Raw genomic sequence first — 19,388 nt, 5'->3', positions numbered from 1 at the left:
AAGTTTTACTGAATTCACAGTTGAACGCATCAAGTTTTCTCCTTATCCCTTGACCATTCTAATGGTGATATTACAAAGGTTTTAATGTTGTCGTCTCTTTTTCCAGATTTTGAACCCTTTTAGCTACATAACGTTATATACAAAGTCTGATTAACACGTTCAAATAGGAGACTCATGTACTCTTCTGTTTAATGCACTTCACAACATTCACTTCACTCACACTGTAGTCTTTCCTTCACAAACACATAGCAAGAACTTCGCACAGTAGGAGCACCTTGAAATTACTGGAATAAAAACCAGTAAACCATTTTACTTCGGCTTTTGAAATTATTCTTGGTAACAACTCCCCGACAGAAAATCTATTCTTAGTTAATTGGCAACTCCTTGTCTCTCAAGCTGCAGAGAAGAGGATACACTCTTGAAAAAAAAAAAAAGAGAAGCCTGAATGCTGAAAAGAGCAAAAAACACCAGGTATCACATCGCATTTTAATCATCTGGCACTGACAGAATAAAATCTACAATCAAATGAAATCTTTCTATTGTATGTACGGATTCTACTGCTTGTCATCTGCAGTTCTTCTGTTAATATCATTTTCTTAATGATGCCTCACAGGACAACAGAACTGACAGACCCTCACAAAGAGGTGATATCTGCCTCAGCCTATTGGTTAAATGTAAGCATGTACGGGGTACTTTAGGAGAAGCGAAAGCAGGAAACGTACTGCGTGCTTCTTCTGTATCTTCAATTCAATCTTTTAATTCAAAATTGCTCATTTTATCTGTGCTGTGCTTTTTTTTTTATAAGTGTCTCATCCCACATTTTCCTATCGCTTTCTGAGTAAGCTAGAAGTAGGCTTATTTATTTCCTTCCCTTCAAGTAGGAGAAGATTAGTTTTAATGGTAATTCATTTAATTAACTAATCACTGTACACAGACATAAGGAGAAGGTAATTTAGACTCAACAATCTTACTTTTCACCAATTTTTTCCCCTTCATGAAGTTTTAGGTTGTGTTTTTGTTGGGTTTTTGTTGTTGCTGTTGTGTTGTTCTTTTTTTGGTTTTGCTTTCCAACCAACACTAAAATGAATTTTAGACTCCTGAAAAAAAACAGAAGATCCCTTGACATACAGATAGTTCCACATTTTCCTTCATTTTCTTTCTGCACATTCTTACATTTTCATGTTTATACAAAAATGATTTGAAGCTTTTTAACAGGGATTATGTTCGCCTTAAGTTGACCTAAAATAAATATCCTATAAACATAACTAGCCCTGCTTTTATTTATGGAAAAGATTATTATTCCTAACTTAACAGCATACAAACCCTTGGTGTTGACTGTTTTCGCTGTGACCTCTAACGTTTCCAATGGTTCTGTTCCAATGTTTTCCAACTTAATGATCAGCTGTTGAGTCTCCCCATTGTAAAGCTGGACAGATACACTGGTGGAGATTTCATCTCCTGAAGAAGGCTGAAGTGTATGAGCGGACCTACAAAATGTGACAAACATGCAAGGAGTATTACAATAAGCGTGTTCAAAGCTTGTCCAACTTATTACATTCTGTTAGCCATTCTTCAAAGATTCAAAACCTACGGATCTGAAACCTTGAAGATACTTGACATCATTTTCCATTCTAATTTTAGCCACGTTCATTTTTTTAAACAGAAGACAAATGTAAGTGTTGTGCACAAACAACATAAAAATGTCTTCGTGACTGAAAGTCTGTTAAAAAAAAAAAAAAAAAAGAACAAGGTTATCAGAATGAGCAGACTTGAAATAAGTAACGTCTGATCTGCCAAGTATTTGAACACCAGGTCTGAGTACTAAAAAGAGAGAAAAGGAATCAAGGGGAGCAAGTTGAACACCACAGCAGATAACAGTGAGAGCCATATGCAGGATCCTGCACTGCTTTCTGATCAGCCCATCAGATCTGCAAAAATTAGAGTAAATTCAACCAGTAGCTGAATCCTCAGATGAGATGAAACCTTTCCACGTACAAAGGAGGATAGATTAGTTTGCATTGTTAAGCACTGCCACACTTCACCAACATACTGTCAATGTGCTATATGAACAAACAAGCAGAACTGACTGCTTTAAGCAACTGATCATCCAGAAACAGGTTGCTGAAGAGATCATAAACAGTATCACAAGTATAAAGATATACTTAACAGTACAACATGTATATTAAAAAAAATAAATTTTTAAAAAAGAGATAAAAAAAAGCACCTGTTAGAGAAAATGAATGGAAATATAAAGTTTCAGAAATCTAAAAACTTATTTAAACAGAGTATCAAGTATTTATAACAAATGTAGCAAACCAGACAATTATTGAAATAGGAGATATTCACAGTGCTGTAGTGACACATGGAGAAAGGAGAACTGAGCAGTGACCTTGAACTTTGCTGGAAAGAAGTAACAAGGAAACAGTCAGTGACTGAGTGCAGTGGACAGCAGAAACCATAAACCTCATGGGAGTGGATCCTGGAAGAAATTCACTCTTCGAAAGGTGAAACAGTGAATACAGATGAACTCTTCAGAACATGAATGAAGGAGGGAGGGTTACAGAAAAAAGACAGATGGGCAGAGGTTCAGTTTTTGACTGTATTCTGCATGATAATGCAAAGTGGTCAGAAGGGATCACAGATACAAGAGCAAAAGTTATTGAGATTAATGACTGATACATTTGTTGGTAAGCCCAGGTTCAGTAACTTCTTTTGGCAGTTATTTCTGCTGTCTTTCCTTCATACCCTGCCTCTCCCTAGCACAGCCTCAGCAAAAACATCAGAGTAGATTTTAGATAACAAATTCTTAGAATACATTTTCCGATCATTTGAATATTAGTGCTATGTATATACTATCATTACAGCACTGCGACATTTGGGCATTTGGAATGCCAACAAAGGAAAAAAAAAGGAGAGAATTTCTCAATTACTTTCTTCCTCTTCATGTAAGGAGGAAAGTATTAAGGACTGCATACTAACAAATCAAAATAACGGCCAGTTTTCATGCATAAATCTACACACCTGAATCCAAGCTAATTCATCTTTCACACCCTTTGAATGACCTTTAACACAGGTTTAACACACATTCTTAAATCCAAGTATTGTAAACCCTCAACCAGATAGCATAGTTTGCCATTCCCAGTTAGAAGGCATTAGGTTTATTGTCAGCTTACAAGGCATCAGGACTGAAATCATAGAATTATTCAGGTTGGAAAAGATCTTAAAGATCATTGAGTCCAACCACAACCAAACCATACTACCCTAACTAACAACCCTCTGCTAAATCACGTCCCTGAGCACCACATCCAAATGGTTTTTAAACACATGAAGTGAACCCATCCTGACCAACATGTAACAGTAGTTTGACTATGCATAACTTAGCCACAATCTTCCTTCTGTCCACACCTGATTTACTTTAATTCTGTTACCTCTGCATGGCACACCTATGGTCTTACATGGATAGCAATAAGAAGTGGTAGGTAAAATGAGAGGGATATGATGCAGCAAAGTGGAGTACTAGCATCAGATAAGATGATGCAAATGCTTAGCAATGCAGATCCCACAGCTATTAACAATTTACTAACAATCAGTTAAAGAAATGAAGAGCTGGAGAAAATAAATCCAGGGCAACAAGGGAAACAAAGAACAAGAATCTAATATATGAAAAAAGCATCCCATACGTCTGTATGAACTTGAATGTTCCAGGGAGCTCAAGTAAAGGCAGAGCATGGTTACAAGGCGTATTAGCAACCATAAAAATAGCCTGATGTATGTCTAAGTGGAAAAAAATAAAGAGTAAAAACGACATCAGCAAGTGTTCCTCATGGTGAAGGTTTCCAGATGCGGACAACTCACTGTAACATCGGCTACAGGCTGAAAATGCCATCCTTAGGACCCAGAGGAGCAGTGGGAGGGTGAGGATAACACCAGGAAAACAGGTAGGAAGTGCATGTATAACAATTTTAAATGCACTATCCTGTATAGACAATAATTTTAAATGCACTATTTCTTTTTCTTCCTTCCTGAATAGTACATCTAACAGTGAACACAGTAACAATGATTCCTTAATTAGGCTGCTCAGATACAAACTTTAAGTTCTTGGCTCCTTGTCCATAAACAAAATGTTGAGGATAAGAACACCATGGAAGCGTTTCAGTACATTAGGAAGCAGTGACGATGCCAGGCACACCAGCCTGCAGCTTCAAAAGTTTCTAGGTCTTCTGGAACTGACTGACACTCCTTTAAGTTCATCCACATGACAAAACTTCCATAACTTTATTTATGCATTTGTCTTCCTCCCCATCAGTTCTTCTTTCTAAAAGCTTTGCCGCCAACGTTTCACTCAGTAGTGTAGTATTTTTATATCACATAAATTTATTCATAAACGTGTGTATAAATACCTATAATAACAAAAACAGCTATTGAGTCATTCTCAATCCATGGGAAGATAAATTAAATCTGCTAAGCTGAGCTTAATAAACTGACCTTTCACAACATAACTGTTCCAAACAAAACACAGGTACACACAGAAAGGCCTGGAATTATTGTTGCCAATATGACTATCTCAAAATCTCAAAATCTCTCTTAGGTTCAACGAACACTGGAATAGATGAAACAGAGCTATATGTCTTTAGCTGACCCTCCAAACAAACCTTGAAGTCACTCACAAAATACAGTATTGAGATTATCTCAAAGACTTCAAAAATAAATGAACTGGGAATAAACTCAATAAAATTACCTTAAACAGAAGTTAACATTCCCAGTCAGAAAGACTTCCTTTCAGTAACACAGCTAAGATGTTGGTAGGATGGGTCTCAAAACAAATGTAAACATAAAACATACTGGCAATATATAAGAAAAGCTGACTGTAAATTAACAGTGTTCTGTTATTTCTTTACAATGCTTTTCTCCAGAGGATAAAGCAGAGCTGACAAGAGCTACATAATGCAATTTACTGTCAAAAAGTCTGAGAGAAGGACAAAGTGGTTGCAGAGAGAAAATTCTTTGGCATACTGCAAGGTATCAAGGAGCAAATCCAAATATCCAGTACGTTGCAAGAGCTGAGACTGAACACAGAAACTAAAGCATTTGTGAAGATGCTTTTCAAGAAGAAACTAAGAGCAAATTTAACACCAACGAAAAAGGAAATTTACACAAACATACAAAGAAAATCTCGTTTATGTTCTACATCATCAGCAGAGCACATAGGGCCATCCTTTCTGTTTGCATGGGAAACACGGGTGTAAACAATTTGCTCCCTAAGCCAGCCACACCCCTTCACTACGTGCTCAGTCATCAGTTCAACTCTGAGCTACCAGTCCCCCTACAACAGTTAAACCATACAGACTGAATATATAGCCAATATTATAATAACCAATTCACTAGCATGCAACACAACTACAGTGTTTTACTATTTTGCTGTCTTCATCGGGGTATTACTTTCATATCTTTGCAACAAAATGCTACCAATGCAACCCATTCCACATAAGAAAAGTGAAATGTTTTGATCCTTCGATGTCGGCTCTTCCTATCATTGTGAAGCAGAGTTCACCAAGCGTTGGATTGTTCACCCACTAATAGGGAACGTGAGCTGGGTTTAGACCGTCGTAAGACAGGTTAGTTTTACCCTACTGATGATGTGTCGTTGCGCTAGTAAATCCATAAATATGGAAAAATCATATCCAAACTAAATACCTTGAGTTATGAAGTACGCTATACTGAAGAATAGAACAAGAAGAGGAATCAGGAAGCAACAAAATGTTGTTTGCAGATCTATAGCTAAAAGGAACCTTTAAAACTAACAAAATCCTCCACAATTTGCAAAATGGTAGACGGATGGCAAGACTCTTGTACAGTGATCAACAGGCTTCGTAATAGGTGAGTGCTCTCAGCAAAAGCTGAGCTGAATTAATGTCCTACCATCTCTCTCTAAAGTTGTGAAGTTAGTTATATTCTTTACCCAAAAATAAAGCTTAAGAAGAAAGAAAAAAAAAAGGAAAAAAAAAAAATCAACCACTTTTAGCCTACACACAGTTGTGATGTGATTGACGTGTTTGTTGAGAGTATAAAGAGATTACTGTTGTTAATTCTTCCTATAACTTTTAAACATATTGCTTCTGCAGTACAGTGTCTAGTTTGGAGCTTCCCCATCAAACAGAAATATAGAAATACTGGAAAAAATCCAGGACAGGAGTATCAGAACAATTAGGATGACAGAGTACATCACATACAAGGACAGATTCAAAGAGCTGTTTGTTTCACTCTGAAAACGAGGAGACTTGAGGCAGAATTTTCCAGCTGTGGTCAGTCAATGAGATCATGTTCTGAGCAACCTCTTGTAACTTTATAGACACATTACTTGTCAGAGCTCATCCTGCTTTGAGCAACATCCTATACCAGATGATGTCTAATTGATCCCCTTCCAACCCGCAATATTTCATGGGTTACCACTTCACTATGAATATTTATGAATACTAATACTTCAATATTACCAAATAAAATCCTCATTATATTCAGCTTCTCACCTTGGAAGGGAGGTACTGATCTGTAGCCTTGGCAAAGCTGGAATGACTTCAACAGTACAGCCATTGGTCTTGACTCCCGGTAGATTGTCCAGAAGGCAATCACTGAATACTCCAAAAACTGAGGTATGGTAACCTGATTTTTTGTTAAAAATAATAACACAAGAATGTTACACATTCCCACATTCCTTTTGTTTTCTAAAAGATCTAATACACTAACGTTACCTACCAGAACTTGCCAGTGTTTCTACTGCCTAAAACACTACCTTCTCTATAGGAGAATCTTCTCAGGACACAAAATAGTTTAAAAAGAAGTTTCCAAATGCCCTAGATAACATTATTAAATAAATAATAACTCATATTATACAGACCAACATTTCACAATACTTTATCACATCATCCATCAGTGCACATAACCTGTTACCTTTCAATTAATGTTGAGACTCTTCCAAAAAAAAAAATGACAGCAGAGTCTCTGGAGTATCCTGCAGATAATGCAACCCCAAGGCAAATGATTCTTATAAAAAGCTTGAATATGGATATATGCATTCACTTGCCATGAGATATCACAGCTTATACTCTAAAAGCTCAGTTTAGCAGTCAAATATCTCAACACCAATTCCTTGCCAAGCAATATATACCAACCTGTATCTGGAGGAAAATATAATCCATTGACATACAAGTAACAACCAAATACAGAAATCAACTCCTCTGCTTGCAATACATTTTTAGTATGTGAAACTAAAAGCGGACAACTACAGAACAAATGTTCCTGAATGCTTTGATGCTATTCTGTATTTACTGAAATAGTTTCTGAAGGGAAAAAGAAAAAAGAAAAAAAAACACCAAGAAAGAAAGAAAACTCATTTTATGAGCAGGCAGAAAAGCATTTAGGAAAAACACAATAAAAGCAAAGCTTCTTCAAGTTCAGATCCATCTTCTTTTGGTGCTGGATTTTATTAAAACAGTTCTTTTCCTGTTATTTTATATTCTGAGAGCATGTACCTAAGATTGCACGTTGTTAATATGGCTCAGTACTACTACATGCTGCATCTACCATGTTCTACTGCATTTACCAGGAGTCTGATCTGCCAGCTTTCTAAAAGAGTTCTTGTTTCTCTTCACTCACTAGGAAGACAATTCCATTTACCCTTATGAATGCAATGACATCTTGATTTCATCAGACTATGCGCATCAGCTAAATTGTTTCCACACAAGCAATCAGCAAAAATTTCTGTAGTGTTACATGAAAATGGTTAATTAAGAAAATGGAACTGAAAGATCATCTTCTGCCTTCTCAAGAAAAAATTCAAGCCATTTTTCTCAGAAGCTTTCCACATTAAAACATTAATAAGATGAAGTTTGAGTTCATTATCCTGTTCCTTTCATAATGAAGATACTGTAAATATGTCATTACCATTACAACCAACTGATTTTTTAGCACCATAGTATGGTTTCAATGAAGTCTAGCATCTCAAATAGTTATATTTGGGGTTTTGCTTGATTTTTCTGTTTTGTTTTGTTTTACGTTTTGAGAAGAATTCAGAGCAGCAAATGTATGAAGCACATCAATTTGAATTGTGCTCTACAATCACTCACGCACATACAAAATACAGAGCAGAACGATGAAAGAGATCCCTTACCATTGATAGTGATCTGTCCAGTGGTTTGTGGAACACCAACAAGAGTTACTGGATACAAACCAGATTCTGCAGGTAGAGAAAGGGCTGCAGGCAGAGATTCGAATTCTACTCCTGCTGTCAAAAGACCCTGAAGAAAAGTTGTACAACACAGATAAATTTGTTTATGATATGTACTTAAATTTTAATCCCTTGCAATATATCATCCAAACTTTTACAGCTTATTCAAATTTGCACATAGCAATTGCTTTGGTTTAAAGTTCCAGTGACTTAAGCAGCCTCCTAGAATTACTGCAAGATTTGTATTCAATATAGAAGCTTGTGTTTTAGGATGTGTCTGAGCTGAGAATGATCTATGAAATACAAATAATTTATACCCAATGCACAGAAAAAAAAAACCCACAAGGGATATAATCAGCAAGGTGTTTTGTTTTTTTTATAATCACATTTAATTGGACTTGTGACATTACATATATATTTGCTTACATTTTGGACAATGAAAATGAAACATCAATGGCAGTTCTTGCTTAGCTTTAATTAAAGTTCTAGGCCAGAAAAGATTTATTTATGGGGAAGGAACAAACTGAGTATTTACAGATAATATACTACGACTAGTTTTTTCTAACTAAGCTAAAAGTCTAAATTAGGAGTTGAATAAGGCATTCACCTCACTAAACTGACCACCTAACGTTTGCAGTTAGACTTCACGATTTCACAGAATCACAGAATGGTTTGAGTTGAAAGGAACCCCAAGGATCATCAGTTTTCCGTCCCCTCTGTCACAGGCAGGGCCACCAACCTCCAGATCTGGTACTAGACCAGGCTGCCCAGGGCTCCATCCAACCTGGTCTTGAACACCTCCAGGGATGGGGCACTTAAAGCCTCCCTGGGCAACCTGTTTCAGCACCTCACCACTCTCTCTGTGAAGAACTTCCCCTGACATCTAATCTCAAATTTCCCTCCTTGAGCTTAAAACCATTTCCCCATGTTCTGTCACTCACTATCTACCTGAGTAAAACGTTGATTCCCCTTCTGTATATAATCCCCTTTTAAATAGTAGAAGGCTGCAATGAGGTCTCCTTGCAGCATTCTCTTCTCCAGGCTGAACAAGCCCAGCTCCCTTAGCCTGTCCTCATGGTGGAGCTGCTCCAGCCCTCTGATCATCTTAGCGGCCCTTCTCTGGACCTTCTCCAACAGCTCTCTGTCATTATCACATTGTGTGCCCCAGACCTGGACACAGTACTCCAGATGAGGCCTCACAAAGACAGAGCAGAGAGGGACAATCTTCTTCTCCCCACTGGCCATCCCTCTTCTGATGGAGCCTGGGATACCATTGGCATTTATTCCCTTTGTATATGACAGAGTAATCTCTTAGCTCCCTGATGCAAAAACATGCGACAAAATAAGAAATGCAACCAGAAATACATTTATTTCATGGTCTACAGAACACAGTATTATTTCCTCTGTAAATCAATCACTTTTTTTTAAGCTCAGTTAACGTATTTAAGATGCTTGAGCACAGTACATGCTGTTAAAAGTAACAAATGTTTTGTAAAAAACAGGAGTCTAAGTTACTAGCTGCTTATATAGAGAGAGAGATAGGGAATGATGATACGTTAGTCTCTCTAGCAATTAATGCAGTAAGTACAATTAGATTAAAACTTAACTGCAATGAAATGCTTCATAGGAATTTGAGAGTCTATAAAAGAAACAGATACTATGTTTGCAATGACAGATGAAAAAGAAAGAAGCTTATGGTTTGAGGCAGAGAAAAACACGCAGAGACTTGAGGACTGAAGGAAGAGTTTAAGCAGCAGCAATGCTGGCCATACTTGTACTGCTTACCTTTAAAAACATCTATATTCATTTCTAATTCAACAGGATTCCAAATGGTGCACCTCCAAGGTTCACATCTGCTCTCAAAGGCAGACTAGCAATCTTCTAATTCCCAATTAGAAAAATACCTTAATAACTATTCCTTTAATACATACCTAAGGAAAGGAAAATGGCTCAACCAAAACATGAATGTGCTTATGGATGAGAAGGATGAGTTACCACCCTCGAGCAATTACCAGTAATGAAATGTTCTAACAATAGAGGAGCAAAAGAAAAAGAGAGCTATGTACAGGTACATTCTTGTCTACCCCCTGAAACTGCATCACAGTGACACCCTGGGGTCACGATGATCACAAACACAGCATGCTGACCTCGAGATAAATGATAAAGCAAAATAAGTCCTCACCAGAATGTATTTTGCTTACACTGTATTACAAATGCATCCTCAGTCTATTCTCCAGCAACAACAATAACCAAAAAAAAAAAACTTCCATAAATGTTTTAAGAGAATGCAATGGAAATGTCAAATATCTTCTCTAAGCACAGATTATTCCTGATCTAAAAAATTAAAGAGCCCCAAGTGCATTACCACGTGAAGTAGAATACAGCATGTATTTCTCTCATTATGAGAGTTTTACCATCCAGTAAAACTTACAATATTTATGTAAAGGTATCAAGAAAGCATAAAAGGTCATCAAAATGAAAAACAACCAAGCAAACAAAACAATGAAAACTTCAACAAAGCCTCGGTTTTAAAGGCATAAACTGAAATCAATGTATTTATTCTTCCAACCTGAACCACACAAATAAGTTTGAAAAGACAGTGATGTCATCTAGAATGTCTGAAAGACACAATATTGCTATCACCCGGAAAGCAGAATCCAGCAATATTTGCTAAACATTGCCCTCTGGTGCCTAAGACTGCTTAGATAAATGAAATCAAAGCTGAACTACTGTTATTCCCTTTAACTAAACATATCTGCTGCAGAAAAGGGGAAGGGTGAAAAGGGGGGGAAATGGAAAACACGGGCAAAAAGGGCAGAAAGGGAAGAGAGGAGGAAAAAGTGGAGGAGGAAAAAGAAGAGGAGGAAAAAGAAGAGGAGGAAAAAGTGGAGGAGGAAAAAGAAGAGGAGGAAAAAGGAGGAAAAAGAAGAGGAGGAAAAAGAAGAGGAGGAAAAAGAAGAGGAGGAAAAAGAAGAGGAGGAAAAAGAAGAGGAGGAAAAAGAAGAGGAGGAAAAAGAAGAGGAGGAAAAAGAAGAGGAGGAAAAAGAAGAGGAGGAAAAAGAAGAGGAGGAAAAAGAAGAGGAGGAAAAAGAAGAGGAGGGAAGAAGTGAGTGTCAGGTTTCTCTTCCCTGGAATATTATACTATATTTAAGTAATGATATTTAGTAACCACTACTTTCTGACCAAGTAGAAAAACACAATCATCTGTATGCAAGTTTCCCACAAGGGAATTTATGAACCAGGCAAAGAAAGATTTTTATTTCATTACATTTCTCTAACAACCTAAATAGTCTGAGTGGATATATCCAAGCTATTGCCACAGCCGGCCTTTCAATAACTTCAAATCTCCATTTAGTTTCAGGGAAACAAAACAACTTGTCTGTTAGCGGTAGCTTTTGGGGATGCAGTTAAAATAACATGGGCATTTAACTGCCTTTTTAAGCTTTACTTTTATTTTACTCACACTTTTGTTCCCAAGTACCACTGCCCAAGCTGGTTTCCTCACTGAGAATACTTTACACAACGTAGCCAAATATTTATTTAACAGATTTATTCCCCCACTATTTCTAGCACGATTATTTTAAGCAGACCTAGAATACATCAAACATGACCATTTTCACCCTTCTTCCTTCCACATGTTTTGAGTATTTTCTTGCCCAATATAGCTTCAGCGACATGCGCCTTGTCAGTAAGTAAATACTCTCCTTGCGGGCAGAAACAGAACAAAGACGTGAACTCCATGAATTTGAATGAGTGTAAGCTAAATGACGAGCCTGCTTATACAGAAAGATTTTTCAATATTTTCAGTGTTATTCTTAAACACGGAAAATACTCGTGGCTAATAACATAGTTTTGGAATTTACAAAAAATAACCCAACTTCTATTCTTACACCATCATTAATCAAAACACTACACTTAAATTGTCCTGAAATAAACACGTGCTCCGAACAGTATGAGAATCATATAAGAAAGATTTTCATTTTGAGTTATGAGCTTTTAAAGCCACAAATTCCAGAAACGTTGTGTGTTGTGGCAATATTTTTCGGTTCCACGATATTCATTTATTAAATACCATTTTTACTGCTCTGTCTCTACCATCATTCTACAGTAAATGCAGAAAATAAATACTTCAGCTCAATAAATAACAGTCCCTCAAAATTTCTCAGCCCTTGAAGACAGCATTATTTGCCTTTAAAACAAAGCTTGAGGAACAGAGAGAAAAAGTAGTTAGAACCTTATTGACTTAACAGACTTTGCACTGTATCTTCATATGCGCTCTATTTTAATAGCAGATGCCACCAGACGTAGCCAGGATTTAAAGCTTTGACATTATTTCCAAGATATAAAATAAATCTGACAGAGATTTCACAGAATTTTTTTATTTTCTGTTTGAAATCCAAAGGTCATTTTTTCCCAGATAGAAAAAAGGATCCATAGCTGTTAGTCAGAGGGTAGCATTCATTCATGCATCTGAACAAGTCTAAACAGATAGCAATACTCCTGGAAAAAATGGAAAGCTGTATGTACACTTATTTACAGCTGAACATCAAATCTACTCTTTTGACTTAGATCCCATCACTGGGACAGCAAACAAATATTCAGTCTAACACACTGCAAACAAAAGAAGTTGGGATCATTTTTACCTCTGTGTTTATTTAAGCTGAAGTTTATGAAAGCGCCGCCTCTGACCACCCCTACTTTACCTCACTGACCAAAATATACAGTTGTTGGACCTAATTGCCACTGTATTCCATGATTAGATACTCTTATTTGCCATTTTATAAGCATTACATCGCTGATATTGGATGAGTCTTCCCACTACATGGACAATAGAAAATCAGGATACAGAAAAGAGTTAAGTTACAAAGAAATGAGACACGCATCTATGAAATGTCTCTAAATGAGACGGGTATCTAAAGAGATTTCCAACTCAGGAACAGATGATTACGACGCAAAAGATTTTCAGGAAATTAAAAGAAAAGTCAACATTTTGACTTTACAAGGCTTCTTCACCTGAATAAGGTGTCATGCCTCTACACTCTTCTATAAACTAAATGTACTTAGCAGTAATCCCAGATGGCATCAAGAGAAGCACTACCAACATGTCGAGGGAAGTGATTCTATCCCTCTACACTACATTTGTGAGACCCCACATGGAGTACTGTGTCCAGTTCTGGGGCCCCCAACTCAAGAAGGACATGGAGCTGTTTGAGTGGGTCCATAGGAGGGCCATGAGATCAGAGGGCTGGGGCACCTGCCCTCTGTGAGGGTGGTGGAACACGAACAGGTCTATGGTACTATGTCGACTACCTTCCAAACTTTCAGCCATACCAAGCAGGGTGATACACAAGGACAAGTGCACTTACAAAAGTTTGGACCGATGCTTCCAGAGTTTAACATGCAGTACGTAACTTCAAACAACAACAGATGAAACTTAAAGTTAATGGAAATGGAAAATAAGGAGAAAAAATAATGGAGTAAGACTACAGATTTCAAGACAGTTGCACGCTGATGAAGAATGAACCATGACAAAGGGAAACAACAGGGGACATCATGTAATGGAGAATTCAAAGGACTGCCAGTCATTGGGAATGAGGTTGAATAAGCAGTCACACTGCACAGGTAAGGTGCTGAGTCAGAATGAAGGAAAAAGCTGTGGGCCAGACAGGCTAAAACTGACACTAAATGAAAAGGATATGCTCGCTGTACAAATTATTCTGAGGCTAAATAATGTGAAAGAACATGAAAATTACAAGAAATCAGACAACAAGAAGGCACGGGGACTGCAGACATGAGTACACGTTAATAATAAAACAAAACCTTTTAAAATATTAAAGGTTCTGAATTATTAAAATAAAACCACAAAGACTTCGTTCTTGTGATAAAGTAATAACTATTCCCACACTCCAGTAAATCCATAAACAACATCAAAGAATCAAAACAAGCCAGGCTGGATGGAAATGTCAGAGGTCATCTTGCCCAACCCACTGCTCCTAACAGGAATGACTTTCATGTCAACGTAAGTTTATTTTCACTGTCCTGTCCACTCAAGTTTTGAGGATTTCTGAAGATGGTGATTCCACCTCCCTCTCAGGTACCTGTTCCTACTGTATGGCCGCTGCGATGTTGGCAGATAGAATTTTTCTATTAGGAAAGTTTCCCATTGCTGCAATATGGGAAACTTACACTGTGCACCTCTGGGAAGAGTCCTGCTCTGTTTTCACTGCAGCTTCCCGAGTGAGAAGGACAGCAACAGGAATTACCCCATTAGTCCTCTCCTCTTCAGACTGAACAGATGCAGTTCTCCTCACCCGTCCTATGCTGCTGCACTGACACCACTCCACATGCACTGCTGCTATGCAGGGAGCTCAACATTTGGTGCTGAAGACATTGTCTCTCAAACGCTGAGTTGAGAGGAGTAATTGCTGTCCTCATCTGCTGCCTACATTCCTGATTCTACACAAATGAAGCAAAATCAACTCATTTCTACCAATTAGACAACATTAGTGCACAGCAGATTTTCTCAAAGCAATCTATTTTTGGAACACTGACTAAAGAACTATGTTAATCACTTCAATTATTTGTATCTAGTCTGCATTTCTACTTCCTCCGGTGCTTACCAATGAAAGTGCAATGCAGAATTAATTCAGAAGATAACCATCTAGCTTGTAGTATTCATACTATTACAATTAATTTTCACAGTGAATGGATGAAGTGCACACTCGTATAAATAACTGTATTCCAAACTCTTAAGTGTATGCAGCCACTTATAAGAAATTTCCTCATTAAGAATTTATCCAAAAAGATTTTGAATATATAATTTCATCATTACTCACACAAGACAGATTAGACCATAAATCAAAATGTTCTTAAAACCATTTTTACATGGAGTCCTTTCTGATGCACACATTTACCATTACTTTTTCTATTCATTCCTAACATTTTGGAGTGCCTCTGTAACATAATAACAAAATGCTGCTGAAGGAACCAAGTAGCTTCCAAGAATGAATTTTTCTGTATTCTAACTACAGCCTTTGGGTGTGTTCATATCCTGCAGAAAAAAATATCATATGTGGCATATTACCAGCAATTTAGGTCTAATTGTTAGACCAGTCACTGCAGTACAACTATCAATTAAAACACAAATCCTGAGCATATAAATACATCCTAATTTACTCATATAGTCTTACTTACTTTGTGGGTTGTACAAGTCGGGACTCCTTTTTAAAAGCAATATTAAAGACTGGGGAAAAGGTGAAAGTATTTAACTAAGGACAACACTGGATTAGGAGTGACTGCAGACTAAGGTGGTTTGGCAATTAAGGAATGTTTAACCTTTTAAGAGATAGTAACTTTAAAAAACCTGTTAATTGGCATAAAGAGGAAAAGAATCCACTGTGTTTCAGCAGAAAGGTTGGGCTTGAACCCTCTAATCTGAGACATTTCTCTGTGTTTTAGCCTCTTTCTCCCCACTTCCATCTCAGCAATTTAGCACCCAGTAGTTTCAAATAACACATATGCTTGGGAATAGCACATCCATAAGCATCTATTATAAATCAAAGCTCCTCAGAATGAGTTATTTTCATTCCTCAACATGGGAATTTGTAAAGCTAGGATAAAAACTTTTTTTTTTTTTTAAGTAACAGGAGGAAGAATAGACTAATTATTAGGCTTTAGGATATGATTATTACTTGAAAACCGGCATCAATAAATTATTTAGCATGAGTTTGAATCAATGCAGAAAGATATAGAATTGATTCACAGGTCAGTAGCAGTAAAGCATTTGAACTCTGAAGAACTGACGTTTCAATTCAGTACCTCATCACCACTGCAAAAACATGAGAGAACTTACACTGCTGCACTGTTAAACTGATGCTATACTCATTTAAACAGATTTCAAACCAATTGATTTATATAAAACAGTATGAAAACTCTAAACTACTGAAGAAGTTAGAAAATCTTTTTGAAGATACATACCATGTTTTCTACTCGCAGCTCAAAAGGCATAGGGTTGTACACCATCAACTGAACTTCACACACATCTCCCTGGACCCACTGGAAGTCTACATGAAATGAATATAGAATTAATGCAGGAATTGCATAATTGTAGTGTTATAAAAATGAGCATCAGCCGAGCTGTCAGAGTGTTACATTATCTTTATATTTGAAATTAACACCTCTCTGTCATCTGCACAGCCCAAGTCCTATTCAAGTGTACCAATGGACATTAGCTGCAAATCACAGGTAAAGCAATGTGTTAAATGACTGGAAACGTTCATTAACAGGCTTATTATATTAATGCCAGTAGTGCTCCAGAGCCCAACGTTGCATTGTGCCAACATTGCTTTGGCAAAATTAACTCCGGCCCCTGTTCAAAAGAGTACTTAAACACCTATTGAATGGTAACCATCTGAAAGCTTCAGTATTTCCATACTGGAAGGCCCAAAGTACACATCACCTTGCATCACGGCTCAGTTAAAACACAATCAGATAGGGAACAAACACCAAAGGAAAAAGGATATGGAAAATGATGGAAACAAATCTTCATCTATACATAGTTGACAATATGGAGTGAATTAAAAATCATTCAAAATTAAGCAAAATGCCACATCCATTTTCTCCCATTGATTTCCCATAGAGCACAGTAGGAAGTTTGGGAAATACTGTGGGATGGGAAGATGACACAAAGAAATATTGATGCTGATTATTTATTGATTGATTGATGGTTACAAAAGGGAGACTTAACCAATAACAGAAGATATTAAATTTAATTTCTGTTTAGGAAAAGATCCATTTCTTAAAACGTTTAGGAAAGATCCATGACCAGTAAACAGAAAGGTGCAAGGGCAGCTTATTTCTTGACCTATCCTACCACAAGTTACAGAGTTGAAGCTTTAAGGACTAATCACCACACAAAGTGTAAAATTTCAGTGCTTTTGGTTGCATTTAAGGAGGTAAAGAATGTAAGCAAGGGAAGTTTGTGGCACATAAACCATTTCTGTTGGGGTACTCCATACACAAAGGCCATTTGGAACCACAAATTGCATGTGGTTCTTCTTCCTGCCTCCCAGACTTCTCACCATAACCACGTGCACTCTACATTCAGATTTTACTTGCCATATAAGGTGAGGGACCTACAGTCTAAATAAACAAAAGGTGGACTTAAAATACTCATTAAATAGATTAAATAAATCATGACCATAATCTAGTCTATAACACACCCAGATTAACTTTTAAATAGTTTACTTAATGATTTAAACACATTATTAATGCTCTTTTTTCTAGGATATTAGAAAATGTTTTGTAAAAAAACAGGATTATTAAGACCGTAACTCACAATTAAAACCATCTGCACTCTAACAGCACATTGACAATCATTATCTGATTACATTTTGCAAGCAGTGTTAGGGAGCTCAAGGGAGATATGCTTAATGCAAATGTTTAAGTCCAATTAACGCGACTAGAAATTAACAGCATACATTCTGAGATATTAACAGGTTTTATTACTGTGAAACCAGGGAAGTAAAACAGCAGGTTAAAACTAAATGTTCAAACGCAAATTTGTGTGGGATGTTTTGTAGCTGTTTGTACTGTTTTGTTTGTTTTTAATTAATTTATTAGTGTCCAAAGTCTTCTGCACTCTACAGTCCCCAAAAGAACTGATAGCTTCTCTCAAGAGCCCTCACACAGTTTCAAAGCTATTTAAGCACTGAGCCCCCATTATGGTTAACAATGAACCAAAGCAAGCATTTCAGCCCTTGCAAATTACAGTAATTTCCAGATTAGAAGAACTACCAGAGGATCAGAATTCCCTTTCTGAAAAATGCATGCAATGCAACCACAGAAAGTGATTCTGAAAATGTAAATCACTGGGGGAAAATTGTTTCATCTTGCTAAGTTTTACTCAAAACAAACAAAATCATTAGCTGCTCTGATGCTCTAATGTCTTTTCTCCCAAAGACAACAATATCTGGGGCTTCTTATATTTTTGCAGGTTTGACCAATTTCTCACTGTCAAATACACTCCAAGCTGCCCACCCAACAAAACCACTGACATTTATTTTCAGGAAAACACATAATACACTCTGTGTCAACCCGCTCACTTGGAAACCATAACCAGCAACACCAAGAGCCCTCACTAGCTACCTATAGCTTGCTTCCCATAAGATCTACATTAAAGAGTGCAGGACATTGCTATAGAATTGCTACCCAGGAGGAAAAGCTTTTGAAAGGGAAGGTAAAATCCAGTTATATGGTGTGAGGTTAAGAGCTGTACTTACACCATCTGCATATCAATACGAGAGATTACTCACAAGACTTCCTAAGAGAGCTGTGTTATACTACTTCGACTATCAGGACTTTATAAGAAAAATCCCTTTATGTCATAAACCATGAGGTTTACCCCTCATGACTAGTGCATATTAAATCCATTTAAACAGAATAAAATAATCCAATTTATTGTTTTCAATCAGAAAAGCTTATCAAGTTGAAAGCTTAAAAGCTGAAAACTTAGGACTTTTATAAAGGGCTTTGTTTTCCCTTTTGTTTCCTTAACAGAAAAACAGACCATTAATTACTGCTTTTACTTCTAATTAAAGAAGATCAAATACATGTTAAAAAGCAAACACGTTGTCTTCCAGGATTATTAAATTCCTCAGCTTCTTATAGTGGAACTGTGGTTTTGTTCTGTACATTCCTTTGCTACCATGTCCATCCAAACTTCCAGGTGATACAAACTTTGGGTACTGAGGAGCACCCAGCTCATCTGTAAAAGAATTTGATCAGCAATGACTTTCTTCCAACTTCTGACCTGGCTGAACTGCCCCACAGGTTCAAAAGCCCCTGAGGAGAACAAACTTTTGCTCTTTGGCTAAAAAACTGATTAATTCAAGGAGAAATTCAGGTTTGCTATCCCTGAGCAAGAAAGAATTTCCAACTTAACAAAACAATGTGAAACACCAAAAAATATTCTTACCTATTTTCTTAGTTCGCTCTTCTCCACGACTATGAGCAATAATTGGAGAATATATGAAGGGGCTTTTGGTTGACACATTCTGACCAAGAAGACTTTTAATTTTGTGAGGTTGGAGACTGGTGGGAAGGTTCAAGAGCTTCACAGACCTGTGAAGTAAAAATAACTGTTATGGAAGGTTATGTTAAAAACAAA

At 37.0% G+C, this 19,388-nt stretch overlaps 1 protein-coding gene across 8 annotated transcripts in view; it reads right to left on the bottom strand.

Moving 5' to 3' along the window:
* TRAPPC9 (trafficking protein particle complex subunit 9) overlaps positions 1–19,388 on the bottom strand; it is a 411,991-nt gene that overhangs the window by 353,366 nt on the left and 39,237 nt on the right. For all 8 annotated transcript variants that reach the window (XM_085539279.1, XM_085539281.1, XM_085539277.1 and 5 more), the window contains 5 exons: positions 19,197–19,342; positions 16,199–16,284; positions 8,165–8,291; positions 6,525–6,657; positions 1,324–1,487 (listed from right to left, as the gene is read on the bottom strand). In XM_085539279.1, the coding sequence (XP_085395405.1) occupies positions 1,324–1,487; positions 6,525–6,657; positions 8,165–8,291; positions 16,199–16,284; positions 19,197–19,342 (656 nt within the window). The remainder of the gene's footprint in view (positions 1–1,323; positions 1,488–6,524; positions 6,658–8,164; positions 8,292–16,198; positions 16,285–19,196; positions 19,343–19,388) is intronic.

The sequence above is a fragment of the Coturnix japonica genome, chromosome 2 (genome assembly GCF_054131305.1).
Source record: "Coturnix japonica strain WE chromosome 2, WE-NBRP24, whole genome shotgun sequence".
Lineage (NCBI taxonomy): Eukaryota > Metazoa > Chordata > Aves > Galliformes > Phasianidae > Coturnix > Coturnix japonica.
Note: the sequence above shows the minus strand (reverse complement) of the source record. Positions and strands in the feature narration are given on the sequence as shown.